General features: G+C 37.3%; 1 protein-coding gene across 1 annotated transcript; it reads right to left on the bottom strand.

Annotated features, from left to right (window-relative positions):
• Positions 1 to 294: 294 nt before the first annotated feature.
• On the bottom strand, positions 295 to 4,109 carry cav3 (caveolin 3). Its single transcript, XM_038279978.1, has 2 exons — positions 3,817 to 4,109; positions 295 to 2,612 (listed from the first exon to the last, which is right to left on the bottom strand). Exons 1-2 carry the CDS (start codon positions 3,931 to 3,933, stop codon positions 2,271 to 2,273), a joined length of 459 nt encoding a protein of 152 aa, XP_038135906.1. The 5' UTR covers positions 3,934 to 4,109; the 3' UTR covers positions 295 to 2,270.
• Between the last annotated feature and the right edge of the window lie 8,420 nt (positions 4,110 to 12,529).

Below are 12,529 nucleotides of genomic sequence, written 5' to 3'. Positions count from 1 at the left end.
TATGATTCTCATTTTAAAAAGTATTATTTTTTTGTATAGAATAACGTGTGAAGTATGATCAGCCGAGCATAAGAAGAAGTACATTTCTACATTAATTGTCAATTTGTCACTTGAAAAGGTTTCCTTTTTATTTTAAAGGAAGAAAAATTCTAAGAATATCATAATTCAGGTATGACTCACTTACTGGCAATTCATGCCAATGTTAACAAAAATGTACAACTAATGTTATTAGTGTACCATTAACTCAAATCTTTTTAAACAATATCTGCATGCAACATCTCATTCTCAGTCTTGTTGTGTGTTGAACATTGATTTTATTTTCCTTTTCAAAATGCATATGAATAAATTATTACATGAAGATTTTGTATTGAAATAAAAGACCAGTACACAGTGTCCATAGTGAATAACAAGAATGAATAACAAAGCTGGATGTGGTGGCAGCGAACCATGAAGAAATGGTCTAAGAAGAGAACACACTGAAAATACACAACAGCATCCTCTAGTGGGTCCCGGATGGCAGAAGGCTTCAAATAACTTTACTGTAAATGTTTTTTCTTAGGTTTATCACATTAAATAACTTAAACACTTAAAGAAGTGTAACATTTGTTTTTCTCCAGAAATTTTTTCTTTTGTTTTTTTTATTAAATGTTATATCTTGATGTAGATATCAGATTGATAAACTTGGTTTTTTGAGAAAATAAAAACAAATTAGCTTTTCAAGACTACATCAGAAAGGGAGGTGATACAACAGAAAATTAAACCAACCAAGTGTTAAAAGCACAAAATAGAGTACCTGTAGCAGCTGTATACAATTAATTTCATTCCCTCGAGGTATTTAGTTAGATACCGGTACATGTAAATGGAAACAAGATAATGCAAAAACCTTGGAAAAGAGGCCAATTAAATGTACACAAATAGCAGTTTCTATCATTACAGTAATATTTGTTCATAAGTTGCCATTTATGCTAAATGCATAAATAGTCCTTCTCAAAAGTGGACACGCTTTTGTAAAAAGGTCAGGGTTTTATGACATGAAATAAATGAGTCAAGCTAAATCATTTAAAAGCTTTTTACACCAATGTGCTGTTTGCCCTGCACTGTGAGAAAACTGGCTTTTATTACATTCTCAAACTCCACCTATTTAGACAGTCCTGTTTAATTTAAGTGAGATAAGATAAAAAATGTGTTCAGAGAAACAAATCTGAATAAAACAAGTTAGCGTGTCCGGCAACATTTGGACTCCTCAACATTTACCAATTCTCTTAAAAGTTCTCCAAATACTTCAGATTTCTCTTCTTCATGTGATCCCACAGATTTTTTTCTCACATCTATCTCACTTTTACTTTTCCCAATGACATTAAATTTTGCCTCTTCAATTCTTTTGTAGACTTTGTGAAGGGCAGCCATACCAGGGAGATCGGTACTCTTGTAAAGGAGCTTTTCATCTCATCATCCATATTAATGAAACTTCAGTTCAATCTCAGATAACAACAACTTTGTTTGGTGTTAATATCATGCCCAAAACAGTGTTTTGTGAATAAAAGTGAAATGTTTTCAATTGTTTGTAATGTAATCGGTTTTCCAGGATATCTACATTACTTGTTGAACACAACCTGTAATTGACACAATGTCTGCAGCTCCTTTAGTTTTGCTTTTATCTCTTGGCAGCTTTTCTGGCCATTTTCTCATCTGTTCTTAAACTTTGGAGAAACCCATGTATTTAGTAATGTCCCAGTTATTGATTGTGGCAGTTATCGCTGTTTGATGGATTCTTGCCTTCTGGCAAATAAATTTGTAGATCCCCTGGAGAATCTATAACCTTTCTGGAAACTATAGCTTTGGTTAAAGGTTGCAAATTAACAAATGTCAGGGAAATCCTAATAGAACACTTGAACTTTATTTTTGAGTTTTTATTTTTTGATTTCTTCTCCTATTTGAATCAAATGGGACAAAAAACTGTTTTTTGGTGTAAGTTGCTGAAATCACTGAAATTCTCCTCATCATAGTGGAGATTTTTGTTCTTTTAGAACCAAAGAAAAGCACAAGAGCTATCAGAGAACCGTACTGTCTGCTGCAACTGTCAAAGCCTTATTCATAGTGCTTAAATGCATCTCTGCTCTGGTTCAGACGTTGGAGGGGTGAAAACTGCTTCTGACTATGAGACAAAGATGAGTCGGTTGCAAAGCCATATTCCAGGGATGGAGTATAATCTGCTGTATAAAAACATACTAGACTTTCTCAAATCATACTTCAAGCTGCAGTGGGAGTTCTTAGACTTCTTTGCGCAGTGCCACACGCACACTACTGAAAATCTTGCCCAGGGCTTCAAAGAAGGGATCACAGAAGGTCTGAATGCAGAGTGAGTAAATGCGGCTGATGCATTGTGACTCAATCAGGCAGCTCTTGATGCAGGGAACCACAGCCCATATGTGGCAGAAGGAGATGCAAGCAAACAGGAAACCCCAGAGCAAAGCGACTGGGATGCCAAAGACAGCTGACAGCACTCGGTAGCACCAGTATTTGGAGACAGTGAAGGTGGTATAGCTGAGTTTCCACACTCCGTCCAGGCTGTGTGTGCCATCGGGCTCTGCGATTACATCCTCAAACTCCACCTGTTGAGACAGTTTAAAGATTTATCCATTAGCACAAATATTCTAGGGGCACAGCTTTTACACTCCTGCTAAATCCAGACCTCAAACAGCTACTTCGAATTAATGTGAAATGTAAGGTTTTAAATTAGAAAAATAGTCAAATGTATGCAGAGAAATTAATGTTTTCAGTACATGTACAGTTGCAATAAGAAACCAGAAAAATAGCTTTCAAAGAAGCAGGAAAAGTCAAAAAGCCTTCTTCTGGCTTTTTTTTTCTTTATGCAAAATCAAATCCAGACTAATGCAAAAGTCATGATAGAAATGCTCTACAAAGTTCCAACCTGTTTTTGGATTGTATTACTACCTAGCACTCTAGAAAAAAGGTCATTAAACTGCCAGCTAAATATCTGCATCTAACTGCTGTTAGTTATCATCAGTAATCAAACTTCTGCAGGCAGACATATGCTGCACATCTGAGGCCTTTTCTTACTCTCAGAATTAGTCCACAGAAATGGTATGGCAAGTAGTTAAGTAATTAGTAGGTCCCCATATAAATGGGATGAATGAATGACCAGATTTAAGCTGTTACATCACCTCTGCAGGGGTAGCTCATCAATAATCCATTACACATGGTTGCACTATTATTTAAAAATATATAATATTTATTGTCTATGATCATGCAATAATTTGTACAACATTCCTAAACTCTACAGTTTAAATGTAGCTTTCTCCATAGCGTTTATCTACAAAGTCCAGTTTTCAAAAAAATGATACAAACTGTTTTTACAATTTTACAAAAGTAAGACAGGGTGTAACTAAACACTTTAATAACCATGGCATATGACCTCATATGCCACTAAAAACATAATTTGATAAAAGAAACAAAAAATACTGAAGTAAAGAAATCTTGACAGCAAAAACATTTTTTATAGTCTTTCCATAACAACAAATAAAAAAAATAGTCTGAGAAAATCAGAGCCACAGCTCCTATCAGTTTCAAGCTCCTTCCAGCCCATCCCCAAAATAAATCTTTGCACTGCTTGAGCAACAGGAATAGCTCCTGGTCTATTTTTAGTTTTTCTGCTAATACAATGCCTTGTTCTACTGTTAGCATTCCTGCCACCTGTTGCAAATGTATCTTCATTGCAATAATGCAATTAAAGACGGTAGGTTTCATCCCTAAAACTTTTTCAAAGATAGCTTCTTTCCTCCTTTCTGCACAAACCTTCACCACGTCCTCATTGATTTGCTTGGGGTCTCTGTTGATTAGATCAATCTCCTTGGTGTGGCTGTCCTTCACAATCTTCTCCTCATTGATGTTATACTGGTACTGATCCGCCATAATTGGGCTGTGCAGGTCCAAGGTCTAGCCAAAGACAAGAGCGCTAAGAAGCTTTCTTGAAACTACACACAGCAGTTCTCAGTTCAGTTCTGATTCTTTCTGTTGCAAGACTCTGACGCTCCCCTCTGACATGCCAAGGGACAGCTGCTACGGGTGCCCTGGCAGAAATGATGGCCCTGTCTCCACCCTGTATGCACACACTTTACACAAATACACATCCCTGTACACACAAACTTGTCTAAAAAAAAAACACTCACACGCAAACACAACCCTAAAACTGTACACTCACACACATGCACGATGTAATGGCCACAAAAAAGGAATGCCTTAAAGAAGAACCCAGAGTGTCATATTTCACGCGGAGTTGTTGGGCTAACTGGGATGGGTTTGCACAGTGGCACTAATGATACTCAAGAAAAAGGGAAACAAGCTAATGCTTTGGCCTCTGGTTTGAAATCTATATTTCTAAGCTTATTTTCAGATCGGCAAATCTGTTTATACATTTATACCTTATCCAGATTTTGTAAAATTATAACCATAAACGTAAATATATTTTACTGTGTTTTAATAACCCCTAAGGCTTTTAGAAGCAATTCCCACCTGAAAATAAACATCTGCAATAAGTCATCAAGATGGCTCCAAAGTTACTGTCTTCATGCAAATTTTATTTTACAGTGCAACCACTCTTGCAACAGTTAAAATGTTTGATTTGCGATTAAAAAAGACAACAATATATTTTTCTGAGCATTGCCACAGTTGTTTTTTAAGGCAAAAATCCTTTTATAAACCCAGGATATTCTTTTTGTTTTGTTTTTTTTTTTTGCAAATTAGAGGTATACCGGTAAAAACACATTTGTTCAACAAAGTTTTTATTGGGAAAGATCCAAGGCAGGGCTATCATTTTTGACACAATTAAGCCAAATGTGCCCAAACTGTGCCAAATGTATTTCTCACCTCATAAAAGTAGTCGATTGTAGGACTCCTTCAGCATGTGACATATCCATTGGTATTGACTTTACTCTTTGTATATTTAAAATGCACAATGACTCATTATTAGTTATTTACATAGCTGGGTGTGCAGTTGCCAGGGATTGGAAATGAATTACCTTCCACTACACATGGAAATAACTTACTCAGAAAATACACTATAAAGACAAGCTATATATTGTTGGAAAAGTGAATTTCTCTATTTTCATATGATACCAGACATGATGGTATATATATCTACATTCTTCTAAAACCATGAATATTTGTGCAAAAGTTATTTGGTGACTTGTTATGGAAACGTACAGTTTCTTCTTGCAGAAAACAAAAATGTTAGTTTTTTAGAGGCAGAGTTTAAAAGATTACATAGTCTGATCTGTAAGCAGCAAATCAGTGCAGAATTGATGTGCTTTTGTGTCCCTTCAGTAAATGTTTTTTTCAAATTACATTTCACTGCTGGTACAGTATAAGTGCAAATCTTTCAAACAGCTTTGCACATCTCTGTACAGACAGCCCTCTTCACAAAATCTCTCATCTAAGTAAAATTAGAGGAATGGTGTCTCTAAACATCTTCTACAATAGATTCCAAAAGCTAGTTATAGGGCCCTGATTTAACATGAGAATATGTTTTCACTATAAAACTTCATCTATGTTCTTTCATGTTTTAATCAGTCCTGACCAACTTAATTGTCACTGCACAAGAGAAGCAACCCTGCAGAGTGTTGCTGCTACTGCCATGTTTTAAGGTGAGCACAGTGTGTTTAAGGCAAGCCTTATTCTGTCACTTAATAGTATTTCACGTTTACAAAAAGAGCAAATTTTTTCACATGCTACTTTTACCTACATGGCTTAAGCACAGTTCAATTAATATACCTTATCTATTCAATTAATATCTAATTTATCTATATAATAGATATAATCTTTAAACTTTTTATTCTTACAAGGGACTGTGTACCAGGACTAAGGGAAAAAAGTAGACAGAAGCAACCTTTGCTTTCCTCCTCTGATATAGTGGATTCTTCTTACCAGTAAAACTTTCTTGAAATCAAAAAGCGCTTTAGTTGTTAGAAAACGTTTTCTCTATTGAAGAAACTCCTGAATACAATCTCAATCCTGAATACACTGAAAATATATATTTTGAACAGTAACATGATTCAGATAACATAGGTACTCAACTTCTTCTTAAATCTCTGATTTTAGCAAGGGATATATCATAAAATCCAAGATCTTACTAAATAAAACCCAGACAGCCTAATTTAGACTTTGCAGTTGTTGCAGTCAGTCACTGGATTCCATATCAACATGCAACATAAAAAAGCCCATGCATGGAAGTTGCCAAATAAAGATAGTAGAAAGGAAGCTTGTGCAGAGATACTCCCTATGGAAGGTGTAGGCAGAAACTCCCAGCTACGCTACACTTCTTTGTTACTGTTTATCCCAATCAGTTGGTGTAAAAGAAGAACAGGAAGCACAACTCAATGTGCAATGGCATTCCTCTTCCCAGTTGCCTGGGAGCTGAGGAGGCAGTGGGGAATGAGATCAGAGTTAATGTGATTGGGTGCCAGGCCAATTAGACTACTATTCTTGGCGTGGCGGTGGAGAGAGAGGGAGTCGGTGAGGCAGGCAGACAGGAATAGCTGTGCAGACTGGCAGTGGCATGTCTCTGTGTTCATTTCTAACAGCATGGTTAAAGGAAAACACGGGTTTTTATACACTGGCCCCTTGATTTTCATTATTACATCATGTTCTACTCACCCATATTAGTTTTGTGTCATTTGGAGCTGTTGTGAAGATATTCGGTTTTGTGATATCAAAGTAATGTCTTCCGAGTCTTCCTATAGGCAACGAGTTGAAGGCACAAACTAAACTGTTCATAATTTATTCTTCATGGTACGCCAGCATTCATAACATGTAGGCGTTTCACTATCCCCCAGATATCCGCAGTTATATTTTTTAGATTTATATTTTTTTTAAACAAAGCGGAGTGTGTATGATGTCATCCGCGCGCTCCAGCTACCATTCATTCATCCTGTCCGCTGAACTGCTAGTTTTACTCACATGCCTGGAAGATGTCTAGTGCTACTACCACAGATGATCTCGCTCTCTAAATGGAATTGAAAGATTCAGATTCAGATGCCTGTCACAACTCCAGTCCGCATGCGCGGATGGAGAAGAAGTACTCGTATCATGAGTTTTTTGTATGTCTAATTTAGACAAGAAGAAAGTTATTTTAGATATTTGGAAGTAAAAACCCAATACACATGAATTGGAAGTATAGTGTCATTTACATTTAAAATATCTGAAATGTTTATTTTACATAAGAATTATGTTGTTTTAGATGTCTGAAATGTTTGTTTTGACTAGGAAGAAACACATATATGCATATATATTTAGTCAAGCTAATAAATGTCAAAATAGCCACTTAAAATATGTTAACATTTCTTTGTAACTAAAACTTTATTTTTACCAGGAAAGTTATATTTTTTGCATCCTGAAATTTAGTTTTTGCTGGCAAAAGGGTAATTTAGAAAAGCTATCAATGTTTATAGTTCTGACTAGTAAGAAAGCAGTTTTGACCAGGAATCCTATTTTAGTGATCCACATATGGAACAACAAAGAGGACAGGAATTCAAATAAAGGTCCACACGGCCTGCGATTGAACCGGCTGGTATACTTAAAAGGGGAGAGGCCTGGATCCCTAAAGAACGGAGATGCACAATAGATTTAAATCATCAAATGTGACTACAAGCCTACAAACTCCAACCTTGTGTGATGTGCTGAATAAGGAAGCAGGGTCTTTGTTTTAATAAAGAACATCTTGAGAAATGATTGGCTTTTGAAGGGTCATGGCCCATAGTCTATTGGCTGAAGCTGAAGTGAGGCACATTTGTAGGTATTCCATGTGAGGCTGATAGGCTTCCAAATTAAATTTTTGCTTAAGCTTAATAACACCTGACAGTATTTTGGTTTCTGCTACTTTGAAAACCAAAGCTAAAACATAAGTTTTGAAAAATTAACTAAAGTTATTCCAAGAATTTTGACAGCCTGGTTAGACGAAACATGCATACATCAATGGATTACTAACCTTATTTTAATTTTTAGTGAGAGGCTCAAAAACTGCTCTTAAGAAGACTTAATCACAACTATAGATCTTTTAGGCTGACTCAAATGTGAATCCACCAAAGCAAAAACCTTTTACAAATTAAAATAATTTGTTCATGACAACCTAGAACTTTTAAAGCAAGTAATTCACATAATCTGTATTCAGATGACTGCAAATTGTGCTTACACCCTATCAGGTTCAAACACACAAAAAACACTGTAAAACAAGGAAAGAAAGGCACAGAGTCAAAATTCTTCTTTACTCGCGAGGAGAGTAGCAAGAGACCATGCAGTTGCAAAGTCCAACCCACCCTGCTAGTCTCAGCTTTCTCCTCACAATTTATTAAAGTCAGGGGATTCCCTAGTTACACAGCTGAGTGCTGCACTAAAGGAAGGGGAAACAAGATAGACAACTCAATTTCCAGCCTCAGTGAACAGGAGCATTTAAATGTCTTGCGGTCAAATGGTCCGAGAACGGCTGGTTTTGTTAAGCTTGAGCAATACTTCCTGAGAGTTGACCTATACTGCTTGTGCAACACCTCTCTGGACAGTAATATGTCACACATTATACATCATAGGAACATACATTAAGTATCCTATACATAATTATTCCGACAGGTCTGCCCTCTGTCACCGGTCCTGTTCATAACTTTTATGGATAGGATTTCAAGGTGCAGCCAAGGACCGGAGGGGTCTGGTTTGGGGACCAGTGGATCTTGTCCCTGCTTTTTGCGGATGATGTAGTTCTGCTGGCTCCCTCCTGCCAAGACCTACAGTGTGCGCTGGGGCGGTTCGCAGACAAGTGTGAAGCGGCCGGGATGAGAATCAGCGCCTCCGAGGCCATGGTTCTCGACCGGAAAAAGGTTGCTTGTCCCCTTCAGGTTGGGGGAGAGTCCCTGCCTCAAGTGGAGGAGTTCAAGTATCTTGGCGTCCTGTTCACGGGTGAGGGAAGAATGGAGTGGGAGATCGATAGATGAATCGGTGCGGCTGCTGCAATAATGTCGTGCTGAAGAGAGAGCTGAGTGAAAAGGCAAAGCTCTCAATTTACCGTTTGGTCTACTGTACATTCCTACCCTCACCTATGGTCATGAAATCTGGATCATGACCGAAAGAACGAGATCCCAGATACAAACGGCTGAAATGAGCTTTCTCCGCAGGGTGGCTGGGCTCTCCCTTAGAGATAGGGTGAGGAGCTCGGTCATTCGGGAGAGGCTCAGTGTAGAGCCGGTTCCCCTCCACATCGAGAGGAGTCAGTTGAGGTGGCTTGGACATCTTCTTCGGATGCCCCCTGGACGCCTCCCTCGGGAGGTGTTCCAGGCACATCCCACTGGGAGAAGGCCCAGGGGACGACCCAGGACATGCTGGAGAGACTATGTCTCTCGCCTGGCCCGGGAGCGCCTAGGGCTTCCCCCAACAGATCTGGAGGAGGTGTCAGCGGAGAGGGAAGTCTGGGAGTCTCTGCTTAGTCTGCTGCCCCCGCGACCCGGTTCCGGATAAAGCGGGAGACAACGAGTACGAATTATTCCAACACACTCCCAAAAGACCTGTAACTACAGTAGTCTAATGAGTAGTTCTGCAAATTATAGAAGCAGAGGAGTATGCATGCATATTTGTCAAGGAAAAATATTACCCATTAATCCTAGCAAAATATTTGTTAACTTTAAACTATGCTTTTTAGTTTCAAAAAATATATCAAGATACATCTCCCAAACAGAAAAATTGTTGTAGCTTTATTGAAAATCTTTAATTATTACTATTTCACCTACTCTCTTTCATGTAGATCAAATGTGTTAATATCTACTACATTGAACTACAAACTACTCCAAAAACTAAACATTGCAATTTTGAAAACAATTATAACAAATACTTTCTTTTTTTCTGTGTACATCATAATGCCTCATTACCTTTATAAGTAAAAAATAAACTTGGGATCATTAACAGCTTTTATCATTTACAAAGATTTATAGGCTTCTACCTTTCTCTTCCTCCTACGTTTCCTGAATCAGGTGAAGTTTTATTCATAAAACAGCCAGGGCTGAAGCTTGAGTTGGACAGCTCAGATCATCAGTCATCTTGACAGTGACACATCAAGAACTATCACTCATGCAGGGGCTGGCTTAAACACATGGGGAAAAATGTCAGTTGAAATTTTAGACCAATATCTGTTTTCTTTAGAGTGATGTGTAGAGCAGAACCTCAACCAGCACACAAAGGGATTGATGGAGATGGAGAGTCAACATAAATTATTTATAGTCTTCTTGAACTAAATCTTTCAGATGAAAACAAAATCATCATTCTGTGATATTGAAATTTGACCTTCTTTAGCAGTATAGGACAATAAAATTAAGAGAAATTTTAACATAACAAATCACTTATAGGTCAAATAGGGCCCCAGATTTACATTAAGGTGTGATTTTTTCCGGCACACTTTTCACCATATTTTTGAAAACTGAGAGTATAGCTTTCATGGATGTGTGTATGTACTACATTTCCTCTTAAAATCCTAATTTTTGTTGTTTTTTTCATGTCACACTATTTTTATATGTGTCTACGGGGTACATTAAATTGCTGCCCATGTATTTTTTTAGATTTTAAAAAAGGGTGAGGTAAATAGTGGAATCTCACAAAATTTCATTAAAGACAAAATAAAATGTAGTTCTGAAAAACTACGAGAATGTTTCCTGATTTTATTGTGATCACAGCAAAACTACAACAGAGCAAAGAAGAGACAAACTATTCTTCCATGAGGGAGGAGACTACCCTTCTTACATAAAAAAACAGTGAATATTAACAAATAAAATGAATCTCTTCAATCATTTTAAAACAAAATATTTAAGGCAGGTTTTAAACTCCATGTAATAATGATAATAATAATAGTCATAATGATAAAAACAATAATAATAGTAATAATTTAACTGTATTGATCTCACACTGGATAAATTTAGTTCTGCATTTAATGCATGCCCTTTGGGAGCAGTGGACAGCCATTGTGTGGTGCCCGGGGATTAATGTGGGATTAAGGGTCTTGCTCAGAGACCCAGAGTGGAGGCACTGGTGATCGAACCAGGTACTTGCTACCTTCTCAGAGCACAAGAGCACAGCTCTAACCACTAGGCCAACACTCCCCCATAGGCTTCTTTTTTTTTTTTTTTTAGAGTTGTGGTAGTGTAAACAAACATTTGAAATAGGGAATACATCCATATCCAGGGAGAGTGGTGGCCTAATGGTTAGCAGTGCGCCTATGCTTTGAGAAGGTTGCAACTACCCAGTTCCTGAGCAAGACCCCTAACCCCAGATTGCTCCCGAGGTGCCGCACAGTGGCAGCCCACTGCTCCCCAGGGGGATGGATTAAGATGCAGGGGTGAATTTTTACATTGGGAGATCAATTATGTTCAATTATTAGATTTTTTGGTCCAGGAAACCGTTCAGAGTCATTTCAAAGTAGTGCTTAGCAAATCAGAAGTGCTTAAGTTTGGTAAAACACAACAGTACATTTAATCTGTGTTATATGGTTTATTTCAATTATCTGTCATTTATCTTATTTTTTATCAAGGACATTAGAGATGCTAAAGTGTCAGTTTTTTCCTTGACAGAGACAGAATATCTTGTGCCCATCTGTAAACTGTCATTTTAATGCAGAGTAAATCTAGAACAGCTAGCACTGGTTCAACAGAAATGAGTTGTAAGGAATGAGACCCTTTTGAATAATTGTCACCTAAATAATTGTCACTTATAAAGCTTTAGTTAATTTTATAGTTTAAGCATGTAAAAAGTGTTTTCTTTTATTTTGCAAGCAGACATTTCCCCTACTTCTTCCAAAAACACCTGCCAATGCATTGAGACAATTTATTATTAGCTTCAATGTGTTGTTATTATATGCTTCAATGCGTGTAACTGTGTGCAGATGAAACCTATAGCACAAGTTGTTCTCCCAATTGGTAAATGTAAAATTTTCCTTCAAATGTTGTAAAATATAATGATAAGTAGATTGGGACAGTGTTTCATCTTTCCCATCTACTATTGTCTGTCACAGAGATGGTGCATGAAAAAACTAAGCACGGTGTACAGATCAGATAAGGAAAAATGGACTAGGACCTGCAGAATCAGAGCAATCTGCTCTGTTAGATCAACAGCTGAATGCATTTAAGAGTGACACGTTGTCAAAAGAAAAACAGATTTTTTTTATAATACTCAACCCAAAAAACAAACAAACAAAAAAAAAACCCCACCAACAATGAAAATCCCAACCTGATGACTGTTGGAACTGTAAAGAGAAACTGACTACCTGAAGTACGCTAACATATCTGTTCAAGTAAAACATGATACCCCAAATAAGTTCCTTGACATCTATAAGTCTAACAAAGAGGTTAAAGATTCAAGGAATTCAACCTTAAGAGGTTAAGAGTTCAAGGAAGCTACAGTGAGAGCCATCATCTATGGTTAAAACTGGATCTTTTGAGGCCCTAAGGCCCAATGACTTTAACATAGGACCAGGTTGGATTTGACTCTT

This window comes from Cyprinodon tularosa, unplaced genomic scaffold (genome assembly GCF_016077235.1).
Source record: "Cyprinodon tularosa strain WSP-4 unplaced genomic scaffold, ASM1607723v1 ctg154, whole genome shotgun sequence".
Taxonomy (NCBI): Eukaryota; Metazoa; Chordata; class Actinopteri; order Cyprinodontiformes; family Cyprinodontidae; genus Cyprinodon; species Cyprinodon tularosa.
Note: the sequence above shows the minus strand (reverse complement) of the source record. Positions and strands in the feature narration are given on the sequence as shown.

What these genes read in the sequence shown, in the direction of transcription:
- cav3 (XM_038279978.1), bottom strand. Translation starts at nt 3,933, where the DNA reads ATGGCGGATCAGTACCAGTATAACATCAATGAGGAGAAGATTGTGAAG. An exon ending in TCAATGAGGACGTGGTGAAG is followed by an intron (nt 2,613 to 3,816) that starts GTTTGTGCAGAA and finishes CTGTCTCAACAG; the next exon opens with GTGGAGTTTGAGGATGTAAT.